Genomic DNA, 22108 nt, shown 5'->3' on the forward strand with positions numbered 1-22108 from the left:
CTGGAGTGTTTAACTAGCAGGATGCAGGAAGCCGACAACCCCAAGAGCCTCAGAGCCATCAGTAATGAGGTCCAGGACTGAGGTCAAAACATCAAGATCATAGCCCTAATGTCCTGGACTCCCCAGTTTGGGGGAAATGCACATAGCAGTACCACTTCCAGAATGTCTCAGATGAACGTGAGCATCTGCAAAGGAGTCAGGAGAGACTTTGGCAAATTGATAGTGAACCCCAATGATGTTAGAAAGCCAAAGGGCAGCACTGCAAAAAGAAATTGCACATGGCCCACCATGAACCGCAGGATGGAGATGTGTCCTGCAGGTCCAATGCCACCATCCAGTCTACAGGATCGGGAGCATTTAGGACATGGGCTAGCGTGAGCATCTTGAATTTGTCCTTGCATGGGAAGGCTTTGAGAGAGTGATAATCTAATATAGGGCAAAGGTCGCTATCCTTCTTCTGCACAAGGAATTAGTGGAAGTAACACCCAGTTCTTACTCCCTCCCCATGGCCCCTTTGGCCAAAAGGCCCTGCACTTCATGCTGTAAAACAGGCAGATGGTCCTCTGTCAGCCACCCCAAAGTCTTTGGAAGGTGCCGCATGGTAGAAAGGAAAGGAGGGGCATTAGCCTGATGGACAATTCGGTGGATCCGCTCGTCTGTCGTGATAGTTTACAAGCTTGAAGAAAATATCGTCTCCTGCTTCTGACAGGCTTGTTGTGTACAGATAAGGACACACTATAGAACTAAGCAGCATGTTGTCCCTTTTTTCCTTGTTGTCCCTTAGAACTATGCCCGCAGACACGTAAGGGCTGAAAGGCCTGCTGGACTGAAGGAGGGGTCTGGCACTGGTGAAATAGTATGCCTCGATGTGAGAAGCTGGCTTGGTATATGGTGTACACTTATGTAAGTGGGCACCTTGAACCAATCCAGACAACCCTTATGGTGATTTTAGTGGTCTTAAACAAGCTCTCTAAGTGGTAGCTGTGTAAAGGAGCCTCCAGGCTTAGTCCAGAAGGAGTATAAGGCAGCTTGTTTTACCAGAACATAATCTTATAGGTATAGTTTAAGTGAAAAAGAACCACACAGTGTATTTATAAAAATATTTATTTATTATAAGACACTCACTAACACATACAGCAATCTCCTACCCGGAGATATACACAAGGCACACAATACTTTTCAATAGAAACAGGTAAGTAGCACTGAATACACAGTGGTCACCAGGGGGAGACCAAATCATATACAAAAATAGTGGTATACAGACCACGACTCGATTCCAGACAATACCCCGAAGCCGTATAGTGCCGGGGACCTAAGGAACCACCCGAGGTAAGAAACTAGGAGCCCCACGGAGGCAGTGTATAGAGTGGGAACACAACCGCTGGATCAATGCAAGCCAATGGGTAAGTCGCGGTTGCAATTTTAAAGAAGAAGGAACCTTCCCAGTGCACCCGTGGAAGACAGAAGGTTGGAGAGCCACCCCACCCATGGATACCTTAGGAATCAGGATATCTGAACCAGGGAAGCCGGGTGCATAGGTCTGAAGTGGCGTCAGAAACCGCCGTCTAACCCAATGGAGGACTTCAGGAAGATACCACTGCTAGGGAAGTTGAATGTATCCATGAACCCCAAAGGTGGATTCACGATGTGAAGAATCTACAGGCAGCGGGAACAGAGTCTATGTCACTCAGGAGTGACCAGGAGGCACGGGAGACGAATGCCCACCGATGTCAAGTGTTGCAGGAGAACTGACAGTGACCTTGAAACTACAGCTGTATGGACCAGGCGATGCTGTGGAAGACCAGGAGCTGTACACAAGCTTTCCCTCTTTGGATGATGAGAGTTGAGGGGCCGGTGCATTGGTTGCTGTTGCCTTGGCAACTGCAACTAATGAGGAAGTTGAAGAAGATGCAATGTTGGGTCCAGCAAGGTCCAGGAGACTCACCACAAGCAGGGGAGTCAGGGCAGGCCCAGAGTAATCAGGGGAGCCCAAAGAATGCACAGATGACCCTCAAGAGGACCCACATGCCGGAGGCCTTGGGATCGCGAGAGAACCTCGAGCAGCTCACCAAAGATGCAGGCCCACAGTGCAAGTGATGTAGTGAGGATGCAGATCTTGGCCAGAGGAGATGCTTGAGATTGAGGCTACTAGTAGCCCAAAGATCTTGGTGGAAGGTAGCCAACAAGCCTTTGCAACTGCAAGTCAACGCGGTGCACAGAGGTTCGGTTCCTGCGGCTCCGACAAGGGATACTGGCCTCAAACTTGGTGAGAGGACAGGGAAGATCTCAAGGGATGTGAAGATCCACCACCTGTGCTGCAGAGCCTTTCAGAGTTTGAGGGAGCCCAGGATCAGCAGACCAGTCAGCTTAGTTGTGATACCTGCAGATGCAGGGAAGTGATTCCTTCACTTCAAGGGAGATTCCTACAGGTGTTTTGGATGCCCACAGGCCATGGAAGGTTCCTGTATGTGGCACAGGCACAGACATTGCTGAAGACGAGCAGGGCAACAAAAGCAGGAGTCTTCCCGGTTGCAGCCTTAATGCCCAGAGCAAAGTCCAGTGAAGTCCAGAGTGCCCAGGTGGTCGAAGAAGAAGTGGTGTCTTGAAATAATCTTGTCCCATGACAAATCTACGGACCCACCCACAGGTAAGCCCTTAAATACCCTAAGGAAATGGTTGGGACGATTCAGGGGTCCCTCCCTAAATAGAGGCTAGACAAGGGAGAGTATACTCCCCTGTCCTTTGTCCAGTTTTGTGCCTGAGCTGGAGTCAATGGCTCCCTGAGCTGGTTTGAGCTGGACTATGCATGGAGGGCACCGAGTGTGCCCAGCATGCAGACTATGTCGCACTGGCAAGTGTCCCCACCCTGCCCCAATACACTAAACCCTGTCTGGGAGGTGGTCATACCACCCTGTGACAGCATACCTATTGTTCTGCCTTCTCCTGCCCGAGCTTGGCTCAGCAGCAGGAGGGCAGAAACATGTATTTGGCCGGCAGCAGTCCTAGCTTTCTGTCCCGGTCTGGAAGACTGGTACCGGGAGCACCAAGGGCCTCCCAAAGGAGCTTTACAGTGCATGGAATTATACCTCCTACACTGTTTACGGTGTGGGGGTGTGATTCCTACATGTTTGATACCGAACATGATAGGATTAGTTACATCCAGCTTCGAGATGGTCATCACGTAATGACGTGGTGTCCCTCTATATGTTTTGTGGCTGTCTCACTTACAACCTGGGAGAATGGACTTTGTAGGTTATAGGGGTGTCCTGCTCATGCAGGGGCACCCTCACACTTAGAACCGAGCACCCAGGCTTCAGGATTGAAAGGCCTGCTCTAGGGGTGACTTATAGGTTTTAAGTGCAATGACCTCAGATATAGGTAAACCTATATCTTTTGTAAGTGGTGTTAGCAACAGCTTACACAGGCTGCAATGGCAGGCCTGTAGTTACAAATTGAGTAGTCACCCATGGGTGGCATAATACATGCTTCACCTCATGGGGTTCCCCTGGTGTACCTATGCCCTGGGTACCTTAGTCCCATATACCTGGGCCTGATAAGGTGACACCAGTGTCAAATCTGGGATGTACCTAAGGGGCTCATTAGGATGGCAGGCAGACCTGAGTCCGCCCGCCATCCCTGTGGTGTTTGGACCGGCCGCCAGACATCCCCGCACCACCAAGGTACATCTCGTTTTTGCTAGCTTCTGGCCCGAGAACCAGGACACAGAATCACAAATTTCAGGGGGTGGATCCGCACATCTAGAAGATTTTCCCACTTTAGATACAGCCACGCTTTCCCAAATTTTCACTAAAATCATATCAGGATCCCCCTGTGATGCAGCCACTGTACACCTGTTGCTTAAGGTAGAGGATGTTATGCTACCTGTGCTAGTGGAAGAACTTAATTATTCCATAATCGCCAGGCAAGTGCCCAGGTCATGGAAACATGCCATGGTAAAAGCGCTATTAAAAAAGCCTAGCCTCAACCCTGAATTGTGGAGCAACTATCGGCCAGTATCGCTCCTCCCCATGACCAGTAAAATTTTAGAGAAACACTCAAATAAGATCCTCTCTGATTACCTGGAATCCCACTCGATTTTACATACTTCCCAGACAGGCTTCCGACCTAACCACGGCACATTAACGGCCTTGTTAGCAGTAATGGAGGAATCAAAGAAAGTCCTTGATCAGGGAGGCACAGTGGCGATCATCCTGCTTGACCTGAGCTCTGCTTTTGATACTGTCAACTACAACATTCTCTTTGATAGACTCAAAACGGTAGGAGTGTCAGGCAAAGCCCTCTCCTGGATCAAATCCTTTTTAAAAGATAGATCATATCAGGTCTTTGAAGGGAGCCACACCTCAAGAAGGGTTCCTCTAATGTGTGGAGTCCCACAGGAGTCCTCTTTGAACCCCACCCTTTTCAATGTTTATTTAAGACCCCTTGCTGAGATATTCCTGCCATATGGGATCCAGATCGTGACTTATGCGACGAAACAGCTAGTAGTAGCTCTAAGCCACCCAAAAAAGGTGCCAGTCAACTTAGAAGCTTGCTTGGGAACGGTGGTCACTTGGATGGACCAGTCTTATCTCAAGATTAACGGAGACAAAACGGAGTTTATGATCCTTTGTAATCAGAATATCAATACTCCTACACTGAAATGGCCCAAATGTTTGGGCCCACCTCCAAAACCCAAAAAAGGACCAAAAGCTTAGGAGAATGGCTAGATAGGTCTCTTAAATTTAAAAACCAAGCAGTTCAATTAGCAGCTACTTGTTATGGCATTATCAGACAAATGCAGAAAAGTTTGCCACTGCTTCCTGTAACTATACGTAGGATTGTGGTACAAACACTGGTGCTGTCTCGGTTAGACTATGGAAACTCTCTCTACCTGGGCAACCCGAAGGCCACCACAAGAAAACTGCAGGTTGTGCAGAATTGCGCAATTAGGCTGCTGCACAACATCCACAGAGCACAGTCGGCCAAACCGGCGCTGAAAGCATTGCACTGGCTACCAATAAAAGAAATGCATAATTTTCAAATCATTATGCATAGCAAACAAAACTCTATGGGGTACAGGCCCAAAAATCAATCTCGCTATGATGGCCTTTCATCGTCCCTCACGTAGCCTGAGACCTGCCAATTTATTCCTCGCAACAGTACCTAAAGTTAATAGAGTACGAGCCGGAGGCCGTATGTTCTCCTACAATGCAACAAGACTATGGAACACGCTCCCGATCCATTTCCGTTCAATGACCCATCATCTTTCATTTCAGAAGCAATTAAAAACATGGCTCTTCCAGAACCTGCCTTGAGACTGTATCCTGCTATGAGTTGCAACCAGTGCTGGGATGCCTAAGGGTAGCCATGAGCTCTATCAAATGTGAATTAATAATAACAATAATAATTAGGATGCGATCGCCACCATGGCGATCGCATTCTGCAATTTAACATTGCGGCGGGTGCTGCTGTCAGCAGCACCCGCCGTCATGTTAAAATCGCATGTCTAGCATTTCACTGCACCACATGGCAGGCACCACATGGTGCCTGCCACTTGGTGCAGTGAAATGCCAAGTGCACCCCACCTCCCCCAGACACAAGGGGGGCCCTCTACAGGGCCCTAGACCCAATCCCCGACAGTCTTTCCATGGCGGCATTACCGCCATGGAAAGGCCTTTCATTTCCCACATCCTAATATGGCGGACGGTGCCTGCTAGGCACCGCCACCATTTTAGTGGCCCTGCTCCGCCCGCCAGGCAAAAGTTACGATTGCCACCGGCGGAAAAGCAGCGGACTGACTTTGCGTCCATCCTAATAGGCGGTGGGTAAATCTCAATGTAATGGCGTTCCATCATCATAATGAGCCCCTAAGTACTTACCAAACCACTTTAGGGGAGAAAGCACCGAAAAATGGGTTCCTGATTAGCAGGATCCCAGTCAGAATAGTCAGAAACAGCATTACATTGAGCAAAAAGTGGGGATAGCCATAGAAACAGATCCTACTTTCCTACACTTTACAATAGTCATGGAGAGGGTGTATTGCTGATGAAATTGCCTAGTGAGAGCAGAAAGCCCAAAGAACATGCTCTAGCTTTGCTCTCTTTGAAACATTCCAAGTTCAAATCCGCTTTGTTTCTGAAGAGGTGAGAGCTATCAAATGGCATGTCCATTAAGTATGCCTGGACCTCCACACAAAAGACCGTAGGCCTCATCCCGGTATGACACTGAAGGGCCAACCTGGTACCCATGGTGCATCCCAATCAATGCATTGTGTCTAGTAGAGATCTGATTACAAATTTTGCTGCATCGCAACCATCCTGTATGACCTGAGTAAGGGACACTCAACGGAAGTCAGGAACAGTCAGAATAATATTGCTGTTGGGTCTCAAAGGATATGGGAGTAGCAGCTGTGGAGACAGCTGGCATTTACCGATCTCAGAGCAAGGCTTGTGGGGGGAAAAAACTGTTTGCTAAATATTTTTAATAGTTTCGACTCCCAACCAGGTGCACTGTTAGGGAAGGGAATGGCACTGACTGTGCTGATAGTCGCCTGTACTACCAGAATGCTCTGACGTCAGGTGTTGTGTAAGGAAGGCAGGGTGGCCAAGTGCAGAGTGACATGGGCCCAAAGGCGCATCAGAGGAAGCTATTAAAGTGCCAAAAAAGCACAGCATGGCCCTTGAGGGCCTCTACCTGCTTCAATCTTGCAGACAGTCCTGGAAATTGTGTCAGGAACAAACTGAAAATCAGCTCTGAAGGTGATCGGGAGTCAGAAAGGGAGGCACATAGACACCTTCACGCCCTCTCTGCAGATCAATACTGCCAGGAAGGGGTCAATTCGCACTTGGATTTCTTGTGCTTTTTTGTGACTTACCCAAAAACTTTGAACACCACAACAATCTGTCCCAGGAACAACTTTGAGAGTGGGAACAGGACCTTACCTTCCTTTTGACTTTGAACAGCTGCTGCCTAGGGTCCTCCTGTATTTGACAACATAGAGTTTTAATTTGCTGTCCTGAATTGCCATATAGATCATCTGGGTGCAGTCTCAACAGGCCTAGGAGTCCTGATCCGACCCTGGGTATCACAAACAAACTTAGGCCTTGATTATGAGTCTGGCGGTCCAGGGACTGCCAGACATGCGCGGGCGCGGCATTGGCGGTCTCGTGACCGCCCTATTATGAGTAGGGTGATGGGACCACCACAGCCTCGCTGCAGCCGCCAGGAAACCGCCATTCCCTGGTGGTGTTGTGGCAGTCAGGAGGCCACAATATGCTTGGCGAGTCACTACGGTCCTGCCAAGCATATTACGAGTTTCCTCTCCACCGGCAGTGTCATGGAGGTTCTTACTTCATGTACACCATGGTGGAAAAGAAACAAAGGGGGCCTTCTGCAGGCCTACTCCACATGGGGATGTACACAGGAGGGCAGGTGTGCCTGTGCCCCAGTTCCTGCATGCCATGGACTATGAAGCCCATGCTGTACAGGAACTGTTTTTGGTGGTTCCATTGCGGTGCCCATTTTTAGAGGCATTGCCATGGGAATGCCAAAAGCCAGCCTGCCAGACAGGAGGAAACTCCTAATCTGGTGGGGATCTGACTTTGACTTTGCCGGTGTGGTGGCGAACCCAGCGCCACACCATCAAAGTCGTAATCAGGCCCTTTTTGAGATCTGTCGCAGATATTTGCTTTCAATAGCCTCTGCAGAGTTTAAACCCTCTTGTTTTAGGGGGTGACATTTCCCATGCACACTTGTAGAAGTTTTCACAAATACCTGGTCAAAGGCCAGGGACAAGCTCCGAATCAGTGTATAAAGACTCGGAAAGAAAGGAACTGACCCAGGGCATGTGGGTGTCCTTTATACGGGGCCCTGCTTATCACTTTCAGAACAGAACGACAGCTGTGTGGAGTTGCACACCACCACCTGTCGGGGAACAGGATAAATACTCTACAAGTTTCCTGATCTAGTCTGACACCTGGGGAACATTCAGAAGGTGAGGAATCTGTGGTCAAAAGTATCCATCAGAAAAAAATATTTATTATTGACAACTTTATAAAACAAATTCTGATCATTTGCTTTACTTACAATACATAAATCATCTCATGAGGTTTCGTAGATGAATCTCTTCCTATTGATCAAAGTCTCTTTGCAGATTCTTCTACAACTAGTGACCCCATCTTTGTCTCGATTAATACATTTAAAGGGCAGACATCAGATCATAACAACCATTTATGCTTGATTTTCAATTGTGATTGCCTGGAGTTTTTATAGCCAATAACTCAGAAATAATAAAACATATGTTATCAAACGCGCCCTTGGTATGGTCAATCTCTGCAAAATCTTGAAGACTCAAATTCTTATTTCTAAAGCATTGTTTCCACATGTCCCAAAGTAGAGTATCTAAGTTCACCATATCCCATTTCAACTTTCTCCCTTGGTCCTTACAGACACAATCCATGCTTGATTGGTGACAAGAATGAAAATCTCCCTAAATATCTGTAAGAGATAATACTGGAGCCTTGTGGTCACAATTAGTTTAAAAGTGCCTTGCAAAAAAAATAATACTAAGCTATTTGACACCATGATATAATAATTGATTCTACAACTTTCCAGAGTGACAAAGATTGGAACACTGTCATTGTCATGGTTAAAAAAATCTCACACGGCTGAAATAGATTGTGCATGGCCAAAACTTTCAGTAATGCCTCTCGTTGCCTCGTTTAACTGGATCAGAGTCTGTGGTTCTGCTTGCTGCCAACATTTAGGCCAAAAGGATATTAACAGTGCCTGCTTGATGTTAAAGAGACCTGAAAGTAAAACTATTCAATCTCTAGTGTTAGATATGGAGGAATCAACACTGTTCTTCAATTTGTTGGATGACTTTTAAATGTTATTACAAATACAACTAGAAAGATTGTAGTTATAAAAGTTCACAATAATAAGTAGGCCAAATGGCTTGAAGGTAAGATGAAATGTTAAGAGATTTGGCCAACCTGTACAAGCCTCCTTTACCAGACATGCTAGCAATAACGTTACACAAATCATGAGGCCACCATGAGCTCTGCCTAACGGGGAAGGAGTAGCCAGAAGTAGAAAAGTAGAAAGACCTTCTATAAACAAGCACTGGCAGAGCCAATTTGTATGGCATTGGCCGCAAGCCTTTCAGCAATTCTTGTTTTGTCACTGTTTTTGCAAAATGTTATGTTCGGGAACCAGCTGTGATCTCATCAACCTAAAAAAAAACATTGGCTAAAGGCAAAATTTTTGTTGTGGTCTAAAATATCACACATTACCATTGTACTCCCTAGCACTGAAGGGTTCTACTTAGAGTGTGGACATGTTCCTTGTGAAACTGCAGCAAGCCCTAACTCATATTGAAGTCAACCAATAGCTAAAGTGGCTGCCACATTAACTTTTGATGCGTGCTGGAATGAGTGGAAGAAAAATGTGACTGACACAACCACAGAATAATGGAAGACGTCTGACTGAAAACCCCTTTAACTAACTATGTCATAAATATAATTTTGAGTAAAATCAAAAGGACTTAGTCCCGAGTCCGAAAAGAAAGATTAAAAAAATACATAAGTTAACAGGGTAGAGATAGCCTGACCACCTAGACCGCCTGTGGTCAAACACATTTTTTTAACATTTTGGTGCCAATACACTGAGGATATGGCCAGGCCATGCAGCTAACTCCCCTCCCCACCACCACCAAAACACCCACCTCCCCGCAACCATGCACGGCTTTTGACTGTGTGCTACTGGGGGTTGGCTATATGTATGGTAATAAAATGTTACTTTATGTTAAAAAAAAACCTAGAAATATGCTGAAAAAAACAAATGTTAAGGTGACGTCATAGTTAAGTGAAAGTAAAAGTGCCAATATAACGTTTTAAACAAAACAAACACTAAAATTCTCCGGTTATGGTTATCTTTAGTAACTATAACTAGTGCCCTACGATAACTAAAACCTTCACTCTCGTCATGCACTACTAATTACCTAAATGTTTAGCATTTGCTTAGTTGATTGAGGGAAGCACACATGCACATACACCCAATGGATAGTGGTGGAATGAGTGTATTTAGGTGCTCACCACCCCTCCATCTGCATAGCGGTCAACATGGAGAGACGGATCACGTTGGTGGCGCACCACTCTTGACGAATGTTTGACTACAGAGGGTCGCTCTCTACTCCGATGCCAGTTCCAGTGTCTTACATAATAAACTCTGTTCCAATTGAGAAAGAGTAAGAGACATCACAGACTCCAAACTTACAGGTGGAGTATTAACCCACATCTGTGGGTAGTAAGAGGGGTTGTAAAAAGGCATAGGGTTCTGACTTGTCCTGAGGAATGCCGGAAAATTGATCTAGAACCGGCAGAAACATGTTGACCGCTATGCAGATGGAGGGGTGGTGAGCACCTAAATACACTCATTCCACCACTATCCATTGGGTGTATATGTGTCTCTTTATATATACCTTTTCAATCTGACTAGGGAATCCAGGAATAAAAATGTTATAGTGATATCCCTGGGTCAGTTTTAACATTTATTATCTCTGCACTTAAGGATCCTGCCTTTTTGTTTGTTTGTATCTTTGTTGTATTGTTTACCCCTCCCTATTGCTCTGCCTCTAGCGTTGGTCTGCGCAGAGGCGTTAGTAGCAGCCCGATGATGAAGCATGCCACAACTTGTTGTGGGTGAGGGCAGTTTTTACAGAGCATGTGTGCTTCCCTCAATCAACTAAGCAAATGCTAAACATTTAGTTGACCGTTTCTCTACCTCCTAGTTTGTGGGTTACTGTAATTTAGAGGAGGATGAGGTAGGGATTTTTTCCTTCTCCCCCTTCTTTTTGTTGTGAATATTATTTACTACTAATTACCTCCCATATCACATCACTCATGATATGTTCTATGACATCATTGATAACATCACTGCTACATCTGAAATGACATCTTTGATGACAAGGCTGTGAGTTGCAGGGGCATGAGTTACAACACTCATGCTGACATACTAAATATGTTGTTTCGAAGTAATGAAACTTTGCACTGGCATATTCAAAGTACACATTAAGAACGGTCTTATATGTGCATTTCTGTGTTTAGAAAAATTGCTAACAGTATAATGGTCAGTTACTACAATAGTGACTGGTGGTTTGTATGTGGGGAAGGGATCTTAGGGGATGGGCTAGTGAATGAATGCAAGAATGAAACAATCGATGAGTGAAATGTGCATGGACGACAAGTAATAGATGCAGGTATGGATCACTAGCCCATGTATGGAAGCCTCCATTCACCCACCAATTGACACATTCTTTCATGCAACCATGGTTATGCACGAAACCACATAAACAAACTCACTTTGTCAATGAAGAGGCAGTTTCAGTTATAAGCCAGACCCTTTGGTTTTGTCAGTGCTCTTTCCTACTTCCATCCACCCTGTTTTGCTGACATTGCTCTGCTATTTTTCCTACTCACTTAGAGAGACAGCGCTGAGCTGGTGCCCGGAGAGAGCCATGCCGGTCAGGAAACGGAAGAAGCAGTAGCAGCTGAAGGAGGGCAGGAAAGCCGCACAAGTGCCCGCAACACCCATCTGCAGGTAGGACCAGATAATCACGGTGCGACGTCCAAACCTGTGTCCAATGCCACATGCACATGACAAGTGGGAAGACAGTATTAGCACAGCTACAGGACCAAAAGTTAGAAAAAAACCCTTTTTTTTTTTTTTAAAGAATCAAGCAAAATTGGGAGTGGGGCAGGAGATGACACATGTCAAAGCTACAGGGGTGTAGCTGCCAATCTATATTTATATAACACTATCAATGGATAGCAATATTTGTTTCCCAAAGTCAACTACGAGGGCTCATCAGATAATGCAGTAGAAACATTTGGGACCTACCTCAATACTTTGATGTTACCAAAAGGACTAGATAAACAAGCATTGGTAAAGTCAAGAGGTCTGGCGTTGTCCCACTTCTTGTTTTAATAGCTCAAGTTTTTGGCAAAACGTTATTGTTGGGGCAGCTGCTCATCAATTTAAAAAACATTGAGTAAAGAAAAACATATTTTTTTGGTCCAAAAGGCACACATTACCATCGTAGCTATCGGCACTAAAGGGAACTACTTTGGTGTGGGGGTGCTCCTTGTGAAAGGGAAGAATGTTGTAACTCACAGTGAAGTCAGACAATGGCTGCAGTGGACTGTGAGTGGAAGAAAATGTAAATGACACAAGAGACTTATGGATGAAGTCTGACTGAAAACCCTTATAAGTAACTATGTTATAAACATAGTTTTAGTAAAATCAAAATGTCCAAACTAACACTGACCTAAAAAAGCTAATCAATCTGGTGTTGGCTGCCAGCCTCTTGCCTTTCCTAATGCTTTTTTGTAATGTTATTTATTGTATATCTTTTTAAGAAATGGTTGGAGAATATTGAACAGTTAGATAAATAGAGAGGCTTACAAAGCAGATAGAGAGGCTCACACAGGCAGACAGACATGGAGGCTTGCAAAACAGACAGCGAAGCTTACACAGACATACAGACAGAGAGAATTGGATGGATAGATAGATAGATAGATAGATAGATAGATAGATAGATAGATAGATAGATAGATAGATAGATAGATAGATAGATAGATAGATAGATAGATAGATAGATAGATAGATAGATAGATAGATAGATAGATAGATAGATAGATAGATAGATAGATAGATAGATAGATAGATAGATAGATAGATAGATAGATAGATAGATAGATAGAAAGATAGATAGATAGATAGATAGATAGATAGATAGATAGATAGATAGATAGATAGATAGATAGATAGATAGATAGATAGATAGATAGATAGATAGATAGATAGATAGATAGATAGATAGATAGACAGACAGACAGACAGACAGACAGACAGACAGATAGATAGATAGATAGATAGATAGATAGATAGATAGATAGATAGATAGATAGATAGATAGATAGATAGATAGATAGATAGATAGATAGATAGATAGATAGATAGATAGATAGATAGACTGCTGCACTGTGCTTGGGGTCGAGCCGCCTGGAGCGCTCACTGCCACCAAACACATGGCCCCAGAGAGAGCAGGGGCACCCAAGACGAGAGCGCTGTGGCCGGGATGTATTGGCGGAGCTGTGGAGCTACGCAGTGGCCCTCCAGGCAGGGCTAGATTGCAAGAGGAGCCAGGCGCTTGTTGTACTGAAGTACCCAGGTCCCTGCACCCCAGATGGGACTGTCCATCTTCATGCCTGCTGCCTCTCATGATTCGTAAACCATCTAAGGGTCGGGTCCATGAGGAAGGCTCAACCAGAGGAGTGCTGTGGCAGCACCTAGGAGGTTGGAGCATCGGAACTAACACGAGTCAAGTAAAGGGCGTGGGTGCCAACAAGCTCTGAAGAGGGAGCCACCAGGTGGAGCAGTGGGCTGTGGTGTACCACACATCAACATTCCCTATGACAGGGTAGGCGCCTTTGGTTGTTGGAGTTGACAGAGGAGAGTGATGGACGTCCCTGGATTGATTGTAGCTACTATGGGTAAAGACAGAATGGTTAAGCTTCAGGCTGCTCCCTTTCCTGCGGCCGAAAGGGTGTTGACTCCACTGGGGAGCACTTTAATTGGCCATGTGGCGGCCACTTGAGATTTGCATACCTCCAAATTTGACGCCATCTTGCTTTCTATCCAAGATGCTTAATCAATGCTTAAGTAAAAAATAGACTCTGTGACCCTGGACATCAATTAACTGTGTGCTGATCACAGAACATTAGTGAATAGGGTCGATGATGCTGAGTCAATGCTCACCACATTACAGCCCACAGTGTGTGATCTGCAGGGTCAGATAAAGGAGCTCCAGGTCAAGTTTGCGACACTCCAGCTTTGTGCGGAGGATGCAGAGGGGATCTCAAGGTGCAACAACATGAGATTTGTTAGGGTGCCAGAGCGCAGGGAGGGCCCCAGTTCCGAGCAGTTTGCTCAAAATTGGCTATCAATCATGGTACAACATGGCAAGACGCCAACGTTTTTCTCAGTGAAACAGGTGCCAGGACCCTCTCCTCCTCTGTGGGCTCCGCCGCACTCGATAGTGGTACACCTTTTCAACTGCAGAGACAGAGACGTGGTGCTACAAATCACTCACACGCAAAGTCCCTGGAAGATCAATGAGCATGATGTGAACATATACCTGGACTACACAGTGGCCGTACAGCACCAACGCACCACTTAAACCGAAATCAAGAAATACCTGTGGGCGCTGCACATACACTACTCCCTGATGTACGAAGCCAAGCTGCGAAAAATGGCTCATGGTAAGAATATTTATTTCAACCCTGCAGATGCATGAGAATGGCTGTAGACAAAAGGCACCAGTGCACCGGCTGCAGCGGGACCCAAGTTGGGGAGATGGGAGCGACAGCGAGGCACCATGCAAAGCACATGAAGGGATGGCCAAAACAGAGGCAGGCTGCCGAGGTCAGGGTCTAGGTGATGGAGGACATATAGCGGCCAGCTCTCAGAAATCATGCAGTCCAGACCCAGGGAGCTCCATCGAAGATCATGATTAAGTGGAGGACGAGGCGCTTCAGTGGAAGGTGCTGACACCTCGGTTGGCAGATGACCTACTTTGATTGGTCAGACTGGGGGGGCTAGATGCACTCTCACACATGGTTCTCTCGGTGGGTGGTTGAGCTCTTACTAGCATACTGAGGCCTGGACAACAGCCTTTGACTGGCACATTAAATTGTCTGCTGCGCCCTCAGCTCAACATCCACTAGATGGAAATCCACTGGAAGAATAGCTTGAGTTTAAATTTCACCATGGGAGTTAATGGAGGTGGCCGGTTCAGGCTTTCCTCCTGGGGAGGGGAATTATGTTACCTGTTCATTGTTGATTCGGTCCCATGCAGTGCTGGCAATCTGGCCATGATGCAGCAGGCCGGCATCAGCCTGGTCCCTGGGGGCACTGGGAGTTAGGGCCCCACAGTAGAGTTGAGAGCATGCCCTCGTTAGTCCCTAGATGGTTAGATGATGACACCATACACTTTTGTGACCTGGAATGTCTGGGGAATGGCTACCCCCGGCAACGTCATGGGATACACACATGCACATTCACTTAGCTAGCCTACAAGAGATCCATCTTACGTGGGTGGAACTCCAGAAGGTAGCACGTCGATGGGGCTGATAGGCCTATGGGACCACATACTCTGCATAGGCAAGGGGAGAGCTGAGCTGGGTGATACCTGGGGTCCCCCATGTGATGCACGCATACAGATAGATCCAGCTGGCTGGTGTGTGGTGCTGTAAAGGCTTTTAGATGGCTATCATGTGTATCGGACTTGGTGGAAAGGGCATTGGTTCCCAGTTTAGGCTACTGCCTATTAGGTTGGATGAGCAGATACATAAAGAATAGATTTGAATGTTGCATGATCGATTTGGCAATAATATTATATAAACACCCTATTGCAATGGCATGGAAGTCCTCTGAGAACCCCCCAAATACCGCTGTGGCTTACAGACTTACTGAAGTGGTCGGTAGCAGAGCAGGCATCAAAACATGTGGCATCCCAAACATCTGGGGCATCACCGCATGGGACACAAATATTACTAAACTAGAGGCTCAGCCATATGACAGACCGCCTTGATGTCTGCCAATGTGGACCAAAGCATATTGGGAGGGAGTCTCTTTGAACTCTTCTTGGTGCTGCACCATGGACACCATGAGGGGTGGAGAAGTTGAGCCTGGATAATGACTTTGGGGGCCATGCCCAGTGTCTAGGAGGATAGTGGGGCAGATAACGTTGATGAGCATCTTTTAAATGGGCATTGGACCAAACAGCCAGTGTGACAGAGGGCACTGCTGTAAGAAGGACAGGACTCATATATGCTGACAAGATCTTACAGGGCGCAGGGTCAATGGTTCTGGTTTTGTCACTGTTCTTATTTTCATAGTGGAATTTTGTGTTTTAATAATATTAATATGCCAGATGTCGAGCAGATGCATGAATGTATAACCTGCCACTACATGTGGATAATACACCATGTTGTATGAAGAGAGCAGAGCTTACAGTATTTACTACCCTATTGTCGTCAGACAATTCTGATGCAATTGTATTGAACTACTGCATGGAGTGCATTTCTGTACAATTAATGCATAAAAGCAAATAAAGTAGTAATGTGATAGGTAAATATCTATGTCATCACAACATACAAGAGCACTGACAGCAAACTAGAAAGACATACGTGCAGGACACACAAATTAAATTTATTAACAAGCATAGATGTAGTCCTCAATTGAAATATATACAGGAGTTCAGTTATAAATCGATTTAATTGCAGGTATTCTAAAAAGAGAATTACTTCTGAAAGAATAGATTAAAATGGGCACATTCTGGTATACTCCGAAACAGCAGCAATCAGATAAAAAAGGGAGCTCCAAAAGGAATTTACAACTGCATTAGCATGAGGCAGTAAATGGTAAAGCTGGAATGTATCCTGTGCTGTCAAGAGCTGGTAGAAAGAGCCCTGATACCACAACAGGCTCTAAACACAAAGGTAACACTTAAGTGCAAATTAAGTACAAACAAAAACACTGGCACTGAAGGGAACTACCTTTTGTGTGGATATGGAATTTGTGAAAGAGCAGATGCAGTCACTCTAAGTGAAGTTAGCCAGTGCCTGAAGTAGGCTGACCCACTGCCCCTTGCTGTATGCTGTGGTCAGTGTAAGCAAAATGGGAATGATACAACAACAGACCAATGGATGAAGAGAGCTGGCTGAAAGGCCTTTCTGTTAGTATATGATACATATATTTTTTGTAAAATTAAAAGGTCTTGCCTAAATCCAGACCCAATAAACAAATAAATGAGTCCTCCCTGAATTTAGGAGGCAGGCAATGTTTCAAGGATTGTAGGTTATGTCCTGCCAGTTCAGCACCTCAAAAATTCTATACCCAGACTTATAATTGACTCTCTCTCATTTATAGTGGTCTTTACTATAAAAGCCACCAAAAAGACATATCATTTTTCACTATCTCCACAACGCCTACAACCATGAACTGAATAGTATGGGGTGGCCATCTTTCATCTTAGCAGTCAGGGCTGGCTCTGTTCTTGCAGATACCTGGAACAGGCAGATGTAGGTGGGAAATTTGGAGAAGGAAGAAAGCAAGAAGGGAAAGAGCAGTACCTGTCCGCCAGACGTCCGAACACAACTGCACCCACCAACACTCCAGCCATGTACAGGGACTGGGCCATCTGCCGCAGGGCCTGCAGGTTACACACCAGGTCCCACTGTAAGAGAAAGAGAGTGGAGCCAGACAAGGGTTCCGATAAGGTCTTCTTCCCTTCACAGTATGTTTAATGATAACAGAAGCATGGCAGTTTCCTGGCAGAAGGCCTATCACTAGAGCAAAACCAGGGGCTTCCTCACTTTATGACTAACTAATGCAATAATCACATCTGGCAGCATGATGTACAAAAAAATAACCTCACTACATTCAGGGACGTAGGCAATGTTAATATGTAGGACACTATTTCTGACTACAGCATGGATGTCACTATTAGACTCCAAAAGCATGCAGAGCACTTTAATGGTGTGGGCAGTAAATGTAAGCAGTTTATCCTACAAGATATTCCAGGGTCTTTGCTGCCCAACAGGGTTACTGTATTTACCATCTCTCGAGGAAGAGATTTCACCTTATTGTATTGTAATTGCATTTATATAGCGCCTACTACCCCTGGCGAGGCGTCGAGCTTTTTCGCCAAGTAGCACTCTACTCCGGAATCCATAAAGGATTAGTGGTGAATTAGTATAGTGAAATATGAAAGTTAGTCAGTTATTTGGATTGAGAAGGATGGTGATCAATATAGTGTTAGAATGTGGCCAAAGTACACCCTTCCACCATGCCTGAGTTTTGAAATTCGATACTTTGAGAACACCCTACAGTTAGGAACATTAAATTGCCAGTTGTTGAACATAGAACATACGTGTATGCCAGATTTTCAGGCTATCTACTTAGGATAAGTTTACATACAGTGATTGTGAACTGAACACATTTTCATAATTAATGGTTAATTATAAATAAAGAGATGTACACCTATGGCAAAATAACATCGGGCTCTGGATTTGGCCCACAAGACTTTGACACACAGGACACCAGCTGAGAGCCCTAGTGCAAGAAGAAAAGTGTGGGAGGGAGGGATGGAGGTAGGGATGTAAGATTTTAATGCCTGTTTATGTAATGAGGATTCACAGGTGGATCAATTTGTTTTTTCTGACCCTACCACCCATTATTCCGCAGCGGTTTTACCCTGTGCCCCAATACCACAAAAGGGGTCTAGTTTGGTGGTATTTTAAGCAGTGCTGTTCACAACAAACACACACACTCATTACCCAGTGGTGGCCGCTACTGGGCAGTTATAGTTAGGTCTGAGTATGCCTTTTTTGGTTTGCTAATAACTTTGGCACCCTTTGACGAATCTTCCCTAACTTTCCAAAATAGTGCCTTTTTTAGTTAGCTTCTTTCTGGAAAGATTCAGGGTGATATATCAAGTGGGGTGTAGGAGAGTAGGGTCTGCTATCCTATGGTCACCCCAAATTTTTGCTTTTTGCTTCACTGGTTTTTGACATATTGAGGCTGTGGGCCTGCCAATCAGACCCCCAGCCTGCTGTTCTCTCTACTAAATTTACACTATGCACCCTAGGTGCATAACCAATTGGAAGTGGATCACCCTGTCAGCCCCTGTACCAGTGTACACTAGGTACCCAGGGCATTGGTGTACCCAAGGCCTGCCAGGGGCTGAAGCATGTATTATGCCACCCCAGGCTTGGCCTAACAATCTGACACAACTGGCTGATCACTCAGCTGGGGTAAGTTGGTGTAATCACCTCTTACTTAGGTGTAGTATACCTATACCTAACCTTAAATGGGACACCTGGTAACCTATAAGTCACTCCTATGGCAGGCCTTAACAATCCTGAAGGCAGAGTGCTTGGTTCCATGTGAGATGGTGCTCTGGCATGAGCTGAGCCTGTCTGCAGTGGTCGGAACAACTTCCTTCTACTGTTTCCAGATATCGTCATACCATATACTCTTAAGTGCATTATGAACCTCGTGGTTAAATGCTATCTTTGGTTTGGCTTTATCAAAACATGTCGAGTAAGGTGTCATACGAATTGGAATACTAACCCCTCGCCAATTCTGGCGACGGGGTTAGCATTCCACCCTTCTAGAGGGACACGACATGTACAGTACCTGAAACCCGGGTAAAATCAGACATAGCCTCAGCTCCACAAAATGGATGCTGCCACCACAGACACAAGTCTGCCCTCCTGCTGCTGGGAGTCCTTCCAGCTTGGGAGGTGTGGACAAAGGGTTTCCTGCCAGGGGAGGTGCATGCACCACCCCAGACAGGATTTTGTGTATTGGTCAGGTAGGGCTTGAAAGAAACCAGACATGCCTGTGGCTCACAAGGAGCCTCGGTGCATATGCCAGTTCAAACCGGTCCTGGGGCGAGCTGGACAAAGGATTGGGGGTGTAACCACCCCCCTTCCTGGTCCCACCCATAGGGAGGGACCTAGCAGGTAGTCCGGCCCCTAGAATCCGCTTAAAGGTAGGAGCTGTGTCCTAAGACTTCAGACATCCTGGAATCAACTTGAAACTAAGAAGAAGACGGGAACTTCGACATTCTGCTGCACAGAAGACTGAAGGAAATCTCCCCTGTGGTCAGGGAGTGACCACCTTGCTAACGCAAGCACCATCCAGCGAGTCAACGTCTGCTTTGCCGCCACCTCCCGCCGGAGCCCGAGCCCAGAGACTGACAAGACCTGGACCTCCAGACCTCTCACCACCCGATCCACAGTCCCTGAAAAGAGGAGACCCGTGGAGGCACCGAGACACGTGGAGCCAGCCATCTTGAAACGACCACGACAAGCTGACAAGTGCAACAACCGAGGCTCCCTCCAAGTTGTGCTTTGGGATCTGAGAAGCCCAACCCTCGAGCAGCATCTGCACCAAAGGTGAGCCCTCCAGCATCTCCACGATCTGCGTGGGGCCCTTCTGCATTTTGCCACTCGACGCGCCTAACCGGTTGCTGGCCTGCTGGCTAGTAGCCATCTTGGCGACGAACTTTACAAAATACACCGCTGGTCTGGTTGCTCCAGACTGGCCCTTGCTCCCCTCCAAAGGAGCAGTCTCTCTGACCTTGCTGGTCAGAGCCATCAGCTTATTTCACCTCCTACAACAATTGCTTTTGCCAAGGCTTGTTTGCTTCGATCAAGTCGCCGACACCGCCGACAGCGAGAGCCTGCATGGGACAGCTCGTGAACCGACTCCTGGACGTCGTCAACCTCCAGGGACCACGTGGCTGCAGAGAAAAGCTACACCTTTCTTCCTGTTTGCACCCGACATTGCCTGGTACCCACCTGGTGCCACGCTGGTCACTGGCTAGTGACTGTGAACACTGTCCCCTCTGCTTACAGGTCTTCAGCATCTCCGATCCACTCTTGGATCCACCGCAACTCTCCCGGACCGACCACCTGCAGCATCTTTGTCTTCAGGCTCCACGGAACAGATAGAAGAAACCCGACGCACTTCGAGGCCTATGCACCCGCTTCCTGTGGGTGAGGTAAAGCTGGCACACCTGTGCCCAAGTGTAGTATTACATCTCTAGTGCCTGTGTTCCAAATCTTGAGTTCCTAGTCCATCCGGAAGATCCTCTTTGCAGTAACTTTGCACTTTTTACGCACCCATTGAAACCTATGGGAGCACGCGTGTGACTATTTGCTCTGCACACGCCACCCGTGGACCTCCTGGTCACTAACTGAAGTTAGCTCCTTGTAGGCCCAGCGATTCTAGAGGCCCTAGGCCTTTTCCCTTTTCTGTTCGTGGTACTTATACCACTATTTTAGTATATGGTTTGAGCGGCCACCTGGGCCTATCCATATAAAGTGCAACTTCTGTGTATTCTACTGTAATCTTGTTTGACGATTTGTGCTCCTGTGCTCATAAAGAGACTAGGGGTTACTTTGAGAAATAAATACATATATATTTTGAATATATATCTGTGTGGTGTCCTTTCATTGGTATAAAAGGGGGTTACATTTGGTAAAACAGCTGGCTTAACACGCTTCACGAGTTTAGCCTCAAAGACTGCTTAGCCTACGCTACCACTAGGGCAGCTAGTCCGAAAAGGTTGACTTACAACCACACCATAAGGGTTGCTTGGCATGGTACAAGGTGATCACTTTAACTAGTGAGCATCATATACCAGGCCAACTTCTCACATTGGTGAGCAGCGGTTGGATTTGAGCTTGCTGTGTATAACCATTGTAATCTCTTGGTTACCAATTGAAAGATCACATAGGTACCTGTAGGTACATATAAAACAAGATTAGATATACATAAGTTCTACTGAACTTAGTTGTTGTAGAGCAAAGGGAGTAGCACACCCTGACTACAACTACTAGATAGGTTTAGTAGGTAAACCCAAGTGTAGGTAGATTGCAACACATCCACCCACACTTAAGAGCAATGGCTGGGGCAGAGGGGTCCACTGTACCCATCTCTGTAGAGAGTGACCCCCAGAGGGCACCATCCAGCTTTGCTACCCTTAACCAGAATGAGCTCAGGCATTTGGCAACTCTTAGAGGCCTTAAACAGCCCAAGAACCCTACCTCTGCTGAGCTCAGAGAACTCTTGCAAAATGATGAAAATCAAAGAGAGCTCAAGAAAGCTTCCCAGTTAGCCCCCTTAGGGTCAGGAACAGGAGGCCCCCCTTCTGAAGATGCTACAGAGGTACCCAGTTCCAATAGCCATCCCTTAGATGAGAATCATACTACAGGGGAGGAAAGTGGTGAGGATACAGAAAGTAGTGAGGATGAAGGGAGAACTAGCCCAGTGCCAAGTGTTATACTTGGCCCAGCTAAACTAAGGCTATTGGGGACTGACAGTGGGTTTACCCCATTGGATCTCCCCAGTGGACTTAACACAGGGCTTGGGAGGCAAAGGAATCGCTCAGGTGACTCCAATGCTTCTCGTGGCTCTAGAGGCTCTCAAGGTCACTCCAGGAAAAGGATGACCACCCCTCAGAGGAGGGAAC

At 46.2% G+C, this 22108-nt stretch overlaps 1 protein-coding gene across 2 annotated transcripts in view; it reads right to left on the reverse strand.

Annotated features, from left to right (window-relative positions):
- Positions 1-22108, reverse strand: part of LOC146798485 (solute carrier family 22 member 20-like) — a 231113-nt gene that overhangs the window by 199136 nt on the left and 9869 nt on the right. For both annotated transcript variants that reach the window (XM_085625757.1, XM_085625756.1), the window contains exons 3-4: positions 17196-17299; positions 11478-11632 (exon numbers count right to left, since the gene is read on the reverse strand). In XM_085625757.1, coding sequence (XP_085481883.1) covers positions 11478-11632; positions 17196-17299 — 259 coding nt within the window. The remainder of the gene's footprint in view (positions 1-11477; positions 11633-17195; positions 17300-22108) is intronic.

Source organism: Triturus cristatus, chromosome 9 (assembly GCF_964204655.1).
Source record: "Triturus cristatus chromosome 9, aTriCri1.1, whole genome shotgun sequence".
NCBI classification, from domain to species: Eukaryota; Metazoa; Chordata; class Amphibia; order Caudata; family Salamandridae; genus Triturus; species Triturus cristatus.